Genomic DNA, 18,412 nt, shown 5'->3' with positions numbered 1-18,412 from the left:
AGAACCTTGACCTTCTAGCAACTTAGGCTGCAGTGTATTTGGAATCCCATTACTAAAGTTTTTAAGTCATATTGGACTCTTTTTGCTTATGTCGGTGTTGCCTAAATTGATTTTCAGTGCTTCATAACTAAGTGGGCTTAGAAAAATGATTATATACACAGTAAATACCTTGAAAACCAAAAGTTTCTTTCTTCCAGTACTTTTCAGAGTGTCTAAAATAGTAACATGCATTGCAAATCTAGAGAATAAAATATATTTCCTAAATTTATTTAACTATGGAGTAGTATTTTTCTGGGTAACAGTTTGGGAAGTGCTGGTATAGTATGCTCACAATTATATATTTTGCTAATTTTCTAAATATCCGTATAGTGCAAAATTCTCCTCTCTCTAAGTGACCATCTCACAGCATGTAATTCTGAAGTTTACTATGGCTAACGCCATGGGCAAATCTCTTTAACTTTCTTGAATCTCTGATTCCCAGTCCATGAAATGTGCTTGAAAATTTGGCTTAAATTTGTGATTATACTGTGTCTATATCCAATGTTATAGAAAGTTAATTTTTGACTGTTAAATTTCAGCAATAATAAGATAGTTAAATCCTTGTGTTATTTAATGTTTTGAGGGCCTAAGGGACTAAAAATAACTTTCTTGAAGTTATTACATATCTCTACAAGCTTTAAAAATTTATTTAGTTATACAAATTGAACCGAGTTTCCTTTATATTATTTTGTTAATCGTAATCTTAGATAAATGAACATTTAAGGTTAATTTGTCTAATTTGTTACAGTTTTTGCACATTTAACATGGTATTGCAGACAAAGAATTCTGGACAAAATAACTTCTGATTTGTGACCCTGAGATGGTTATTTAACCTCTCCGACCTTTATTTTCATTCTGTTTACAGCAAGATGGACTAAATCTTTTAGGTTCTTCCCTGACCTAACAAGCAGTGATTGGTATACTTCTCATTCATTCTCTTTTCTGTCCTCAAATAAGGAGTGCTTATAACCATTAGCTTTATGCTGCTGTTCATTAGAGTTTGAATATGGGGCTATTTACTTCTTAGGAATGTAGGATATGTGAGAAAAATTGCCCTAGAATTGTTAGAAGAAATTCATATACATATTAGGCTAATTTTGTAAACTTCCTCAGATGCATATTTCCATGCCTTGTGCTCTGTTAATTCTCAATGAGCTTTCCTAGGTGAGTATTTGGTTTTTACCAAGTTTTCTGATTTTTCTCTCTTTCCTATTTCTTAAAAGCCATTTCTTTCACACATAAAAATTAATAAATGTCCATTTTAATATTTACACTGCCTCCCTTCCCCTATCCCAAACTTCCCATTTCCTGATCCTGTTCTATGTTTTCTTTTTTCCTCTGTCATCATTTTATCATATAAATCATTTATTTAGTAATTTATCATGTATATTGTTTGTTTTATCCTTTCCTCATTGGAATACAAACTCCACTCATTTTTTTTTACCTGTTTTGTTCATTGATGTATCCTAAGCAACTGAGCAGCACCTGTTGCATACAAGGTACTCAGTAAATATTTGTTGACTGAGTATTAATACCTATAGTAATGAATACTGATAGGTTATTTAAATGCTTTTTCAAAGTTTTACCCTGTGTTAACTTTTGTTTTACTTTAAACAAATATATTTATTAATATATCTCTTTTTTCCCCATCAATATTATAACTTTTGCATTCTGTTGATAATTTCATAATCTTGCTTTTCTTTTTTTTAACTTTTTTTTTCAACATCTCTTTGGAGTATAATTGCTTTACAATGGTGTGTCAGTTTCTGCTTTATAACAAAGTGAATCAGTTATACTTATGTCCCCATATCTCTTCCCTCTTGCATCTCCCTGCCTCCCACCCTCCCTATCCCACCCCTCTAGGTTGTCACAAAGCACCGAGCTGATCTCCCTGTGCTATGCGGCTGCTTCCCACTAGCTATGTGTTTTACGTTTGGTAGTGTATATATGTCCATGCCACTCTCTCACTTCGTCCCAGCTAACTCTTCCCCCTCCCCGTATCCTCAAGTCCATTCTCTAGTAGGTCTGTGTCTTTATTCCTGTCCTGCCCCTAGGTTCTTCTGATCATTTTTTTAATTCCATATATATGTGTTAGCATACAGTATTTGTTTTTCTCTTTCTGACTTACTTCACTCTGTATGACAGTCTCTAGGTCCATCCACCTCACTACAAATAACTCAGTCTCATTCCTTTTTATGGCTGAGTAATATTCCATTGTATATATGTGCCACATCTTTATCCATTCATCTGTTGATGGACACTTAGGTTGCTTCCATGTCCTGGCTATTGTAAAAAGAGCTGCAATGAACATTTTAGTACATGACTCTTTTTGAATTATGGTTTTCTCAGGGTATATACCCAGTAGTGGGATTGCTGGGTCGAATGGGTAGTCCTATTTTTAGTTTTTTAAGGAACCTCCATACTGTTCTCCATAGTGGCTGTATCAATTTACATTCCCACCAACAGTGCAAGAGGGTTCCCTTTTCTCCACACCCTCTCCAGCATTTATTGTTTGTAGATTTTTTGATGATGGCCATTCTGACTGGTGTGAGATGATATCTCATTGTAGTTTTGATTTGCATTTCTCTAATGATTAATGATATTGAGCATTCTTTCATGTGTCTGTTGGCAATATGTATATCTTCCTTGGAGTAATGTCTATTTAGGTCTTCTGCCCATTTTTGGATTGGGTTGTTTGTTTTTTTGATATTGAGCTGCATGAGTTGCTTGTATGTTTTGGAGATTAATCCTTTGTCAGTTGCTTCATTTGCAAATATTTTCTCCCATTCTGAGGGTTGTCTTTTGGTCTTGTTTATGGTTTCCTTTGCTGTGCAAAAGCTTTTAAGTTTCATTAGGTCCCATTTGTTTATTTTTGTCTTTATTTCCATTTCTCTAGGAGGTGTGTCAAAAAGGATCTTGCTACGATTCCTGTCATAGAGTGTTCTGCCTATGTTTTCCTCTAAGAGTTTTATAGTGTCTGGTCTTACATTTAGGTCCTTAATCCATTTTGAGTTTATTTTTGTGTATGGTGTTAGGAAGTGTTCTAATTTCATTCTTTTACATGTAGCTGTCCAGTTTTCCCAGCACCACTTACTGAAGAGGCTGTCTTTTCTCCACTGTATATTCTTGCCTCCTTTATCAAAGATAAGGTGACCATATGTGTGTGGGTTTATCTCTGGGCTTTCTATCCTATTCCATTGACCTATATTTCTGTTTTTGTGCCAGTACCATACTGTCTTGATTACTGTAGCTTTGTAGTATATCTGAAGTCTGGGAGCCTGATTCCTCCAGCTCCGTTTTTCTTTCTCAAGATTGCTTTGGCCATTTGGGGTCTTTTGTGTTTCCATACAAATTGTGAATTCTTTTGTTCTAGTTCTGTGAAAAATGCCAGTGGTAGTTTGATAGGGATTGCATTGAATCTGTAGCTTGTTTTGGGTAATAGAGTCATTTTCACAATGTTGAGTCTTCCAATCCAAGAACATGGAATATCTCTCCATCTATTTGTATCATCTTTAATTTCTTTCATCAGTGTCTTATAATTTTCTGCATACAGGTCTTTTGTCTCCTTAGGTAGGTTTATTCCTAGGTATTTTATTCTTTTTGTTGCAGTGGTAAATAGGAGTGTTTTCTTAATTTCACTTTCAGATTTTTCATCATTAGTGTATAGGAATCATAATCTTGCTTTTCTTATGTCTTAAGATATTTATACTTATTTCATAAAGGGTTATAAAATTCTAAAATATTATCATAGTTCACTTTAATAAGATATGAACATATACTAAAGTAAAGGACGGGGGATGGATGTTGAAAAATCAAGCAAGCAATGAGACAAATAAATGATCATATCTAGGAAAACTGTTGGCTTAGGTTTTTTTTTTTTAACATCTTTATTGGAGTATAATTGCTTTACAGTGTTGTGTTAGTTTCTGCTGTATAACAAAGTGAATCAGCTATATGCATACGTATATCCCCATATCCCCTCCCTCTTTCATCTCCCTCCCACCCTCCCTATCCCACCCCTCTAGGTTGTCACAAAGCACCGAGCTGATCTCCCTGTGCTATGCAGCTGCTTCCCACTAGCTATCTATTTTACATTTGGTAGTGTATATATGTCAGTGCTACTCTCTCACTTCGTCCCAGCTTACTCTTCCCCTTCCCCTTGTCCTCAAGTCCATTCTCTACATCTCTGTCTTTATTCCTGTCCTGCCCCTAGGTTCATCAGAACCATTTTTTTTAGATACCATATATATGTTGGCATATGGTGTTTGTTTTTCTCTTTTTGACTTACTTCACTCTGTATGACAGACTCTAGGTCCATCCACCTACCTCACTTTAAATAACTTAATTTCGGTTTTTTTTAAATGGCTGAGCAATATTCCATTGTATATATGTGCCACATCTTCTTTATCCATTCATCTGTCGATGGACACTTAGGTTGTTTCCATGTCCTGGCTATTGTCTTAAGTAACTTAAAATAATTAAATAAATACCTGTCACTTTGGCTTTCTCAGAGCCATTGCTAATTGAATTCGTTTCTTCCTTTGGAAAACAGGTAGATAAAATCATAGAGTTACAAAGGTTAGTGGTATTAAAAATTGAAGAGTAAGGAGAATTTGCATGTGTTTATGACTGTCTGATTACCTTAAATGACTGGTCATGGTCAAACTTCTGTACTTTTTTTCCCCTTTGGACAGAGGATAAATCAGTCTCAACAAATATTGGGTAAGAATGACATAAGCAGTATGATGTCTGTGTTTGCATGTGCTGTCTAGTACCAGGTTAGCTGACTGGAGTGTATGCTAGGGCTCCAGCCTGCTATTCACTCTAATTCCAGTTAGGAGAAATTCCTGGGTATTATAGTAATACCTAGCCTATAAAAGTATAATCAAATAAGTGGTTTTAAGAGAAAAAGGAAACTTTCTTTTGGGGACAGAAAGTCACCCAGGGCCTTCTTACATCAAGCAGTAGTCACAGTGTCCATTCCAAAGTAATATCAATTACCTGAGGTAGAAAATGTTCAAAAAACCAGAAGTAAAAAAAAAAAAAAAGCAGTTACTAGCTCCCAAGACCACAGCAATTACTTAACCACAGTATCCAGAATAATTTAACCACATTAGAGTTTATAGCCAGTGGTAAGTACTGAAAGCAACTCAGCATCCAAGAAGACACACACAAGGTAGTAAAGAAATGTCTCTTTGTCCTTTTATGTTAGTTCCTGGATCTTTATGAGCTGATCTGCTTGTGGGCCTTGTGTTCTTCAGGACTGTTCTAGCAGGCTCTCTGTCATGGATTTTTACTAAACTTACTTCCTTGGCTTCTTTTTCAGACTCTCTCCCCACACCCCAGCTTTACTGAAGTATTATTGACCAATTGTAAGTTATTTAAAATGTACAATGTGATGCCTTGATATACATATACATTGTGAAAGGATCTCTTTAATTGAAGAATCCCCTTAATTAGAACTTATTCAGTCCTTCCACTCTGTTCTTAATCGGGGCTTGAAAATTTGAAAACAAGTATTTTAGACTCAGAAGCTGACCCTGTCAAATATACTAAAGAAGAATAATATAGAATTCTGTGATACTTTCCCCAAGTACGGGCACTATCTTGTTTTGTTTTGTTTTGTTTTTAATGTCTTTTAGGGGGCAATGGAATGTTTCTTGGAAATTATTTCCACATATAGGACAGGAATAAATTTAGCTTTATTGCTCTTCCTCTAATTGTTTTTATTTATTTATTTTATTCTGTGTTACCCATTAAATTTTTTTTCTTTTTTCTTAATTTCATGATTGTTGCCCAATTTACTCAGTTTAGTAAGATTTAACTTTCTTACAAGAGTTATAAAAGTGATTTTCTTAAAATATAATTTTCTTATAATTCTTGAAGACAGAAGTTTTAGGGATTTAAGGATTATATCTACTTGCATACCCAGAATAAATATCTGAAAGCACATCTTTAAAATCATTGAATCCAGTCCCCTCCTTTCATTGTGGAGGAACTGAGGTACCCAGAAATTCTACTTGCCCGAGGTTACAGTACTACTTAGTCACAGAGTAGGAACCAGAACCAGGTCATCTAACTTTCAGTCTAATTTCTTTTCATCATAACTGATTGCCTCTTCTTTGTAGCTGATGGCCAGGATGCAGTGAGACTTTGAGCTGCATTATTGTAATCTTCCTAATTGGATACTGGCCATATGAATTATATCTGTTTATTCTCAGCTCACATCTCTGGCCCCTCATTCAGCTGGTGCTGTTTCTTCTTTGAGTGGAGGCAGTGACTGCAACGAGACTCAGCTGGGTTGCTACTCCTCCTGCACTGAGTACCCTACCTTAGTCCTCAACTGGACAGCATGGAAAAACATTATCTCCAAATGAAGGGTCAAATTCCCCAGGTGCTTTTTGGGGACTCTAGAACAAAAATAATAGGGTAACTGTTTGAAAGTAAATAGTATACACACTTATGTATTATTCATTCATTCCCTTAAAAAAAGACAATTTTCTGACTTTTTTTTTGATAAAAAATATGTCATGACCTTTTAGTATTAATTAGGCTGATTTCTTTGGTAGAAAATAATTTGGAAAATCCCTGTCTCAGGCAAACTGGGAGTGTTGGTAATGCTAATAATTTATATATATGTATTTAATCAGATCAAAAAAGTTTTCTCATTTCAATAAAGAAAATAATACTTATTTTAAAATATTGTTTGATACATTTTTACCTCCTTTGAAATTTCTCTTTTGTTTTATACTGTGTTTTTGTACTAATATCACATGTATGTTTGTATGACTTAAAAAAAGATAAATATACACGTACTGTATATGCTTACTGGAAAAGTTTGTTTTTCTTACAGTTACAGCCATTAAAAGAATTTGGGGTTGATGCTTAGCATCATACATCATTAAGGAATTAATTGCAACTTAAAACAACAATGAAATAGCACTACACAGCCATTAGAATGACTAAAATCCGAAACACCCAGTGTTGGAGAGGATGTGGAGCAACAGCAACTCTCCATTGCTGATGGGAATGCAGAATGGTACAGACACTTTGGAAGGCAGCTTGGCAGTTTCTTACAAAACTAAACATACTCTTATTATATGATCCAATAAACACACTCTTTGGTAGTTACCCACATGACTTGAAAAGTTACGTCCACACAAAACTTGCATGAATGTTTATAGTCACTTCATTCAGAATTGCTAAAACTGGGAAGCAACTAGTATGTCCTTCAGTAGGCAAATGGATAAACCATGGTATATCCATACAGTGAAATATTATTTAATATAAAAATATAAAATATAATATAAAATTTAATATAAAAATATAAAAATATAATTTAATATAAAAATATAATAAAAAGAGTTATCAGGCCATGAAGACATGAAGGAATCTTAAATGCATAATGCTAAGTGAAAGAAGCCAAGCTGAAGAGGCTACATACCATATGTTTGCAACTCTATGACATTTTGGAAATGACAAAACTATGGAGGTAGTAAAGAGATCAGCTATTGCCAGGGACTGCAAAGGAGGAAGGGATGAATAGGCAGAGCACAGAGGATTTGTAGTGAAACCATTTGTATGATACTCTAAGAGTGTATACATATCATTATACATCTGTCAAAACCAATAGAGAAACTCATGCAGAGTCACCCTTAATGTAAACTCTGGACTTTAGTTAATAATAACGTATCAATCAGTACTGGCTCGCTAATACAAAATGTTAATAATAGGAAACCGGGCATGGAGGGAGATGAAGGGATATATGAAAACCCTCTGTACTTTCCACTCACTTTTTCTATAACTGCTTTAAAAAATGAAGTCTATTATAATTATTTAAAAAAATAGAATTTGGGGTTGATTTCAACAGTTGGTGATAAGTGGATGTATGAAGAATGGGTCTGTGGGTAGATACATCATCAGATATATATATTTACATAGGATCTGGAGGTTAGCAAAAGATTCTGATAAACAATAATGTGTCAGAATTTCCAGAGACATTGAAAGTGTATCACCATACTCAGGAAGCATCTAGGCATAAATTACTAACTAAAGATGTCAAATAGGGGTTCAACAGAGAGTAAGATAGCAAATATCTAGCATCTTCCTTTTTTTAAAAAACTTTATTTTTTTCTAACTGAGGTTAGAAACTATTGAAATGAAGTTTTGTTGTTTTTTGGAAACACATAGTGACTGTAGTAATATTCAGTGTGTATTTTTAAAAATTTGTTTTCTGTGTTTTGGAAATGTTTCTGTAACTAGTTCTTTTTTTTTAATTTTTTTAAATTAGTTTCTGCTTTATAACAAAGTGAATCAGTCATACATATACATCTGTTCCCACATCCCTTCCCTCATGCATCTCCCTCCCTCCCACCCTCCCCATCCCACCCCTCCAGGCGGTCACAAAGCACCGAGCTGATCTCCCTGTGCTCTGCGGCTGCTTCCCACTATCTCTCTACGTTACGTTTGGTAGTGTATATATGTCCATGCCTCTCTTTCGCTTTGTCACAGCTTATCCTTCCCCCTCCCCATATCCTCAAGTCTATTCTCAAGTAGGTCTGTGTCTTTATTCCCGTTTTACCCCTAGGTTCTTCATGACATTTTTTTTTGAATTCCATATATATGTGTTAGCATACGGTATTTGTCTTTCTCTTTCTGACTTACTTCACTCTGTATGACAGACTCTAGGTCTATCCACCTCATTACAAATAGCTCAGTTTCGTTTCTTTTTGTGGCTGAGTAATATTCCATTGTATATATGTGCCACATCTTCTTTATCCATTCATCCGATGATGGACACTTAGGTTGTTTCCAGCTCCGGGCTATTGTGAATAGAGCTGCAATGAACATTTTGGTACATGTCTCTTTTTGAATGTAACTAGTTCTTACTCTGTTGTACTCTATACTTTCTATTAATAGATTTTTCTTTTTACTTTAACAGATGTCTATGTAAAGGCTATCTCCCAATTTTAGACTGTGTTAGGCTTACACATAGCACACAAAAATACTGAAAGGCTTAGTGGTAAGTTCTGCAGAATTTTTGGAATAGTATCCCATGGTTTCGTTCAGCACACATCCTCTTCTAAGTGTGCAGAAGTATAACTTCACCTCATGAATAGTCTTGCTTATTTCATACTTTCATTATGCACTTGACAAGGGAATTGCAGAGTCAGCTGCTCTAGTGATCACTGAAACATTTGATTCTGGAATTGAATAAAACCAATCCGGTTTGGGTGAGAGGATGGAGTATAAGTGGCTGTGCCACTGTCTTGGTTAAGTGGAGTCCAGCAAGTATGCTCTGGACTTACTTGTTGTGACCATAGTTATCAAAGTTACATAATAACTAAAATAGAGTCTTGTGTGTTATAGCAATGAAGCTACTGCAGAAGACCAGGGGAGGGACAACTTTTTCAGGAACGTTTCCTGAAAGACCTTTAGTGGAAGCTGGTCCAGCAGTACTGGTGTTGTTATAGGCATCTAGGCAGTATGTGAAGGATTTGAGCATCAGACCTTTTTGGTTGGGAATAGACCCAAGACAAGTCAGTGAAGGCATCAGTGAGTAATAAGATAGGTGTTTAATTGGGGGGGGATCAAAAGATATATATAAGTACCAATTACTTGGATTTTGTCTTTAAGTGACTTAAAAATATTATATACATTGCAGAACAAAAAGAGGTGACTATGGCTAGGTACTGTGGCTTTCATTTCTATTTTCCAGAAGCCATTAAGACAATATCTAGCTTTCTGCATGTGGGAAAAAAAACTTAGCAGCCGTAATATGAGAAAAAATGCAAATTTAAGCTGAAGAACTAACAACCCTGAAAATTAAAATAATATACTCATCAAAATCCCATCCCTATTTATATCTTTAGCTGGTTTTAAGTACTTTACATGTTTATGTTAATGATGATTATTTTTAGTAGAAAAGTATATAAAAGCTTGAGGTAAAACTTGGTAATTATTTGTATATTTTATTAATATAAGAAGTATTTTAAAATATTCTTTTTACTAGAGATGTGAATTGTATTCATTGTTTTATCTTTGAGTCAATTATTTCCCTTTGATAACTCTGTACTTCTTCTTTCCTGCGATTTAAATTAACTTAAAATAATGGAAGAGAAACTTTGTTCCAGCAGCCCAAAGAATTAAATATTGAATATGTCAGTGAACATAACAGAAGATTTTTGCCATTGTGGAGTTTACTCTCTAATGGGGACTTTTTATTCTCTTTCTGTTCTGTTGGTTTGTTTGTTTGTCCTTGCACCAGTAGCACACTACCTTAATTACTATGGCTTTATAATAAGTCTTGTAGGAAATCTCCTTCTACTTTGTACTTCAAAAGTGTCTTGACTATTCTTGGCTCATGACTCTCTCACATAAAGTTTAGAGCCAATTTATATATTTTTAATTGCATTTTCTATCTTTGTGTGCTGTTTTCCCCAACTTTATTGAGATATGATTGATATTATATAAGTTTAAGGAGTACACATGTTGGTTTGATATACTTGTTTATTACAAAATGATTACCACCATAGCTTTAGCTCACACCTTTATCACGTCACACAGTTACCATTTCATTTTTGCGGTGAGAACATTTATGACTTACTCTCTTATCAACTTTTAAGTGTATAATATAGTACTGTTAACTATGATCACTGTGCTGTATGTAACATTCCCAGAACTTACTCATCTTCTAACTGGAAGTTTGTACCCTTGAAGCATCATCTTCCTGTTTCCCCCACTCCCAGCCCCTGGTAACCACCACTCTGCTGTCTGTTTCAATGAGTTCTGCCTTTGTGTTGATGATATTCAGATTGCTCTTATAGTTGAAAAACTTGCTGGCTTCCTTTATTAATTGAAATATTTTGTCTCCCCATTATTTTGAGTTTTCTGTGTAGATACTCAGATTATATGTGAATAAGAACAGTTTAGTTTTTTTCTTTTCAATACTTATATAGTTTAAACCTTTTCTTGCCTTATGTTGTCGCTGTAATCTTAAGTATTATATTGACTAAAAGTGGTGATAGTGGGAATCCTTATATTGGTCTGAATTTCAAAATGTTTGAATGCTTCTGAGTATGTTGTTCCCTATATGGTTTCTGGTAGATTCTCTTCATCAGATTAAAGAAAATCTTTTTAGTCGTACTTTGCTAAAATTTTTGTCGTGAATGATTGTTTAGTGATTTTCCTACGTCTTGATATGATCATACAGTTTTTTTTATTTTCATATTTTATGTAGTTAATTATATTAATAGATTTATGGGGGTTTTTTGGTTTTGTTTTTTTTTGCGGTACGCGGGCCTCTCACTATTGTGGCCTCTCCCGTTGCAGAGCACAGGCTCCGGACGCGCAGGCTCAGCGGCCATGGCTCACGGGCCCAGCCGCTCCGCGGCATGTGGGATCTTCCCAGACCAGGGCACGAACCTGTGTCCCCTGCATCGGCAGGTGGACTCTCAACCACTGCGCCACCAGGGAAGCCCTAATAGATTTATGTTTTGCTCTTGCTTTCCTGGCAGCCAAAAAAAAAAGTATACCCAGCAAAGTTATCCTTCAGAATTGAAAGAGAGAGAAAGAATTTTCCAGACAAGTGAAAGTTGAAGGAGTTCATAAGCACTAGATTAGCCTATAAGAAATGTTAAAGGAACTTCTTTGAACTGAAATGAAAGGATGCTTGTCAGTAATAGTAAAATGTATAAAAGTACAAATTCCACTGCTTAAATTCAGAATACACAAATGTTTTAATGGTGGGTAAATCAGTTACACATCTAGTTTGAAGGTTATAAGACCAAAGTAGTAAAAATAATCATAACTACAATAATTTGTTAATGATACACAAGGTAAAAGATGTACATTGTGAAATCAACAACATAAAATGTGATGAGGGGAGGGTAAAACTACAGTATGAAAATCTGAGAAGCAGTAGAGCTGATGGTGTCCCAAAATGAGTTCAAAGGCAGTCAAAGACCAATGTCCCAGCTTGAAGATAGGCAGAGGGTGAATTCTCCCTTACTCCTCCTCTTGTTCTGTTCAGGCCTTCAATAGATTGGATGAGGCACACCCACATTGGAGAGGGTAATCTGCCTTACCCAGTTTATGGATTCAAATGTTAATCTCACGCATAAATACCTTCAAATACATATCAAACTAATGTTAACTACCCCATGGCCCAGTCAAACTGAGCCATAAAATTAGCCATCACCCATATCAACTTGGGCACCCGTATCTCCTTAAACTATACTTAATCTCCAAATAAAGACAATAACAAGGTCATAGTTCTGCCTAATGTGATACAGTTATCCAGCACACAACTGAAAATGTGCTAACCCCTTCCCCAGAAGATGAGGTTAAGTCCGTGAGTGATGTTTATACTTCTCCTAACTTAAATACTATGATATAAAATGAATATAAAATGAATAACAAATACAGTAAGGCCAATACATTTTATGTTACATGAGGAGGGAATAAGAGAGGGAAGGAAACAGATATTTCCCCAACACTCACATTCATACACACACACAAACGTATTCATAACAAAATAAGGGAATACTTATGACCGTTACAATCCTCTTTCTATAACTGGTCATAAGGTTGTAGCTGGTATTAATAACTATCTTCTTCCACTACCTAATCTGTATTCCCCTGCCTTCAGCAAGCACCTCAGCTGGTTGTGGTTCTTTAACTGGTGGAGTGACCCAAACCTTCATTCTTGAAGGATCTGAGCTATTAGTAGTCCTTCCTGGATTGGGTTGTAGTTTTCCATTGACCTTAATCACAGGGCATGGTAATACTATGAGACATCCTAAGGGATCTCCTATATTCCAGAAATACTCTTTCTTACCTCCACTGTGGAGTACCAGTCTATTTTCCACTGGGTAGTCAGTATCACTCACCCCAGCCAACACAGTAACTCCTTCTTTGCTTGTTGATTCAGAAGCATGTGGCATCCACAGTGACTCAGCTACAGTCTTAAGTTGCATTTCAATGGAATAATTGTGTCAGTGGCATAAATGTGAAAGCATTCCTCCCTCTGGAATTAAGACCTCTAAGCCAGCAAATCATAAGGCCATGGGAACGGAAAGCAACAATTTTGCTAGTGAGTCTAGGAGTAATAATGAGTGGTGCCTCTCCCATTCTATCCCTTGATTCCTAGACCTGTGAATTCTATGTGTGGGAGAAGCAGCACCACATATTAGATGCTGGTTCTAGACTGGATAGTCTTCTGGAAAACCTTGCTCCAGATCTACAAGGTATTACCAACTTGCTGGCACTGTAACTCAGTCTTCAAAAGGCCATTTCATCATTCCGTCAAACCAGCTGCTTCATGATGGTGGGGAACATGTTAAGAATAGTGAATTCCATAAGTGTGGGCCCAGTGTAGCCCTTCTCTTGCTGTTAAGTAAGTTTCTTGATCAGAATCAATGCTGTATAGAATATTATGACAGTGGATAGGCATTCTCTAAGTCCACAGATGGTAATTTTTGCAGAAGCATTGCATGCAGGGATGCCAGTTCCATATCCAGAGTGTCTATTCCAGTAGGAATAATACACTTCCACTGCCATGATGGAAGTGGTCTAATGGCATCAACCTGTTACCAGGTAGCTGACTGATCACCCTGGGGAATGGTACCACATAGGGAACTCAGTGTTGATCTCTGCTGCTGACAGATGGACACTCAGCAGTGGCCTTGGTGAGTGGAAGTCCATCCTTCCCACCACAGCCACCTTGTTCATAAGCCCATTGGGCAATGATGGGGTGATTCGGGAAAAGCTGATGGTATCCACTTGATCGTTAAAATCTTCCTTTGCTGAGGTCACCTATGAGCATTCACACAAGACACAGATATCTTCACTTTTTTTTTTAGTTTTTTTAAATTGAAATATAGTTGACGTCTTCACGTTGTTGTTGTTGTTGTTGTTTTGCCTATTTAGAGACATCTGTCTACCTCTTCCCCAAATTTCCCAATTTCCCAAACATACTCCTTCCATGTCCCTTACCATTAGCCACTCATTGGTCATAGCCCATGAATCAGTATAAAATTACACATCTAACTATTTCTCCTTTCAAGTAAACAACTAAGTGCACTGCTGTAAGTTCTGTGCACTGGGAAGATTTCCCTTTACCACTGTCTTTCAGGGATGTTCCAGAAGGGGACTATAGCACTACAGCTGTTCAGTTTCGGGTGGTGTCTACATATCATGCACATTTCCACAGTGGCTGCACCATTTTGCATTCCCACCAGCAATGTACAGCATTTTCAATTTCTCCATATCCTAGCCAACACTTACTGTTTTCCATTTTGTTGATAATAGCCATTCTTACAGGTTTGAAGTGGTATCTCCGTGTTTTTTTTCATTTGCATTTCCTTAATGGCTAATGATTTTGAGCATCTTTTCATTTGAAATTAGCCATTTGTTTATTTTCATTGGAGGAATATCTATTCAAGTCTATAGCCCATTTTTAAGTTGGGTGTTTTTTTTTTTTGCGTTATGGGCGTTCTTTGTATATGCTGGTTATTTATCTGATATATGAGTTTCAAACATTTTTTTCCCATTATGTGGGTTATCTTTTCTCTCTCAATACTGTTCTTTGATTTATAAAAGGTTTTAATTTTGATGAAGTCCAGTTTATTTTTTTTCTTTTGTTGCCTGTGCTTTTGGTGTCACACTTAAGAAACCTTTGCCAAATCCAAGGTCATGAAGATCTCCCCTTCTGTTTTATTCTAAGAGTTTTATAGTTTTAGGTCTTTGATCTATTTTGAGTTTATTTTAATATGTGGTACAAGGTAAGAGTCCAACTTCATTCTTTTGCATGTGGACATCTTGTTTCCCTGCACCAATTGTTGAAAAGACTGTCCTTTCCAGATTGGGTGCTCTTGCCACCCTTATTGAAGATCAGTTGACCATTATATGTTTATTACTAGGCTCTCTGTCCTTTTCCTATAGTCTGTTTGTGCCAGTACCACATTTTTTTTCTCTTTCACTCAGCCCGGGGTAAGACAGGCAAAGTGCCTTCCTTGGAGTGGTATTTTCCTAGTTCACACACTGAAAGTATCACCATCTGGGTGTTGCTTTTCTCAACTTCAGAGTAGTTTCCTCAAACTGACCTCATACCTCTCTTGAGGTCCCAGCGCTCTTTCCTATACCTTGAAAACTGTGCTGGTTGAAATCCAAGCTATAGGCTACTATAAAGAAGTAGATGCTTTCAGAGTAAATTTTGGCTCCAGGGCTCTCTTATCCTGTGGAACTGTGTTTTCTCATTTTCTCTGACTTCTTTGTTGTTTTCTCTACTGCTGGTTAAAGTATGCTTTAAATATAAGTTTTTAATATATTACTGTATATTTTCAAATGTTCTTTACCAGGACCATCTAGTCCACAATATGAAAATAGAGAAGAGGACTTTTAAGATCAGCTTTGTCATCCATTCTTGATAATCTGCTTGTATATAATTTGAAATAATAGTTTACACCATTTACATGCATTTTTCTTAGCAGTTTTCATTTTAATTACATCACATGCTTTTTTTAGTTTTCTATGTGGCTATTATTGTGTTACTGTACAGTTGTCCCTCAGTGTCTGAGGGGGGTTGGTTCTAAGAACCCCCTGCAGATACCCAAATCGTCAGATGCTCAAGTCCCTTATATAAAATGACATAGCATTTACTATATAACCTATGCACATCTTTCCATATACTTTATTTTTACTTTAATAAACAATTATTATTTGTAGTGTTTACACACATAGTCTTCCATGGTAATGTTAAAGTTACCGTTTTCTTCAAATGCCCCTCAAAATAACACACTTTGCCTTCCTAAGTGAATCTTGGACAAGGAAATTCAGTGAAAGTGATCTACTCATGACTGTGTCCCATGTCTCTTTTTCTTTTTTTTTTAACATCTTTATTGGAGGATAATGCTTTACAATGGTGTGTTAGTTTCTGCTATATAACAAAGTGAATCAGCTTTATGTATACATGTATCCCCATATCTCCTCCCTCTTGCATCTCCCTCCCACCCTCCCTATGCCACTCCTCTAGGTGGACACAAAGCACGGAGCTGATCTCCCTGTGCTATGCGGCTGCTTCCCACTAGCTATCTATTTTACATTTGGTAGTGTATATGTGTCCATGGCACTCTCTCACTTCGTCCCAGCTTACCCTTCCCCCTCCCTGTGTCCTCAAGTCCATTCTCTACGTCTGCGTCTTTATTCCTGTCCTGCCCCTAGGTTCTTCATAACCATTTTTTTTTCTTTTTAGATTCCATATATATGTCTTAGCATGCTGTATTTGTTTTTCTCTTTCTGACTTACTTCACTCTGTATGACAGTTTCTAGGTCCATCCACTTCACTACAAATAACTCAATTTCATTTCTTTTCATGGCTGAGTAGTATGCCATTGTATATATTTGCCACATCTTCTTTATCCATTTATTTGTTGATGGACACTTAGGTTGCTTCCATGTCCTGGCTATTGTAAATAGGGCTGCAATGAACATTGTGGTGTATGACTCTTTTTGAATTATGGTTTTCTCAGAGTGTATGCCCAGCAGCGGGATTGCTGGGTCATATGGTAGTTCTATGTTTAGCTTTTTAAGGAACCTCCATACTGTTCTCCATAGTGGCTGTATCAATTTACATTCCCACCAACAGTGCAAGAGGGTTCCCTTTCCTCCACACCCTCTCCAGCATTTATTGTTTGTAGATTTTTTGATGATGGCCATTCTGACCGGTGTGAGGTGATACCTAATTGTAGTTTTGATTTGCATTTCTCTAATGATTAGTGATGTTGAGCATCCTTTCATGTGTTTATTGTCAAATCTGTATATCTTCTTTGGAGAAATTTCCATATACTTTAAATTGTTCCTAGATTACTTATAATACCTCATACAAAGTAAATGCCATGTAAATAATTGTAAATACAATGTAAATGATATGTGAATTGTTACCACCACATGGCAGAATCAAGTTTTGCTATTCAGAACTTTCTGGATTTTTTTTTTTTTCGAATATGTTCAGCTGGTGGTTGGTTGAATCTGAGGAACCTGCAGAACCTGAAGATATGAAGGGCCAGCTGTATTGGTTATTTGGATATGGTAACAGTTTTCTGGTTGCCAGTATTATGAATTGGGTGTCTTTAAAATTTTACATTTTGAAATAGTAAATGCCCTCAAAAATGCCTACACAGATCAAGAAATAACATTGATGACACTGCACTTTTCTCTGGAAGTTTCAGCTTATGTAGGAAAGATGCAATTCTTTGTCCATAGAAAATTGAATACATACTCTGTCATTTGAGAGGACAGTTTGTACTTTATTAAACAGTATTATGATAAATATTTTTCACTTTTGCCTTTCTTAGTTTTACAGTCCTTAATATTGGTATGTTTGATTTTCTTTGCAGGTTTTCTCTAGGTGATTCTAGGAGGCCTCTTCACGAAACAGCAGTTTTGGTAGAAGATGTAGTACACACTCAGTTAATTAACCTGGTAAGAGCATATAATCTTATTTGGTATCTCTCCTCTGCATTCCACTTATATTGGCATCACAACCCAAGATATATATATTTTTTACATTTGGAATTCTTTTTTTGTCAGCTCTATCGCAGTATAATTTTCATGTAACAAAATTTCACCAGTGCATGACTTTTGACAGATGAATATTGTCATGTGACTAGCAATGCAATCATTATATAGAAATATTTCCATCATCCAAAAACATCCCTTTGTACCCCTGTGTAATCAGTCTTTTCTCCCACTCCTGACCTCGGATAACACTGATCTGTTTTTTATCATTATAGTTTTTTTAGAACTTTAAAAAAAAACTTTTATTCTGAATTTTAGATGTCTGGAAAGAGAATTACTCAAATATTACAGAGAATTCTCAGATACAGTTCACATTCCTCTGTTAACATCTTGCATAACCATAGTACAGTTATCAAAACCAGGAATAACATTGGTACAATACTGTTAATAAAATTACCAACCTTATATGAATTTCATCAGTTTTCCCGTTAATGTCCCTTTTCTGTTCCAGGAGCTAATCCAGGATAACACACTGTAGTGAGCTGTCATGTCTTTGTGGTCTTCTATCTGTGATAGTTCCTCAGTCTTTCTTTAAAGTCTTTCATGACCTTGACATTTTTGAAAAGTACTAGACAATTATTCTGTAGAATGCGCTTCTTTGTCAATTGGTCTAATGTTTTCTTATGGTTAGAATGTGGCTATGCCTTTTTGGCAAGAATACCACAGAAGTGATGGGCTTTTCTCACTGTATCATATCAGTGAGTTCATGTTGTTGATGTGTTGTTTGTGATCTTAAATTAACCTTGATAACTTGGGTAAAGTGGTATATGCTGAATTTTTCCACTATAATAAAGTT

At 35.9% G+C, this 18,412-nt stretch overlaps 1 protein-coding gene across 8 annotated transcripts in view; it reads left to right on the top strand.

Annotated features, from left to right (window-relative positions):
* Positions 1 to 18,412, top strand: part of SUPT3H (SPT3 homolog, SAGA and STAGA complex component) — a 441,549-nt gene that overhangs the window by 213,622 nt on the left and 209,515 nt on the right. For all 8 annotated transcript variants that reach the window (XM_081246855.1, XM_081246852.1, XM_081246857.1 and 5 more), the window contains one exon: positions 17,436 to 17,520. In XM_081246855.1, coding sequence (XP_081102981.1) covers positions 17,436 to 17,520 — 85 coding nt within the window. The remainder of the gene's footprint in view (positions 1 to 17,435; positions 17,521 to 18,412) is intronic.

Source organism: Mesoplodon bidens (assembly GCF_964165515.1).
Source record: "Mesoplodon bidens genome assembly, chromosome: 10".
Classification (NCBI taxonomy): domain Eukaryota; kingdom Metazoa; phylum Chordata; class Mammalia; order Artiodactyla; family Ziphiidae; genus Mesoplodon; species Mesoplodon bidens.
This window is presented reverse-complemented; position numbering and strand designations above follow the sequence as displayed.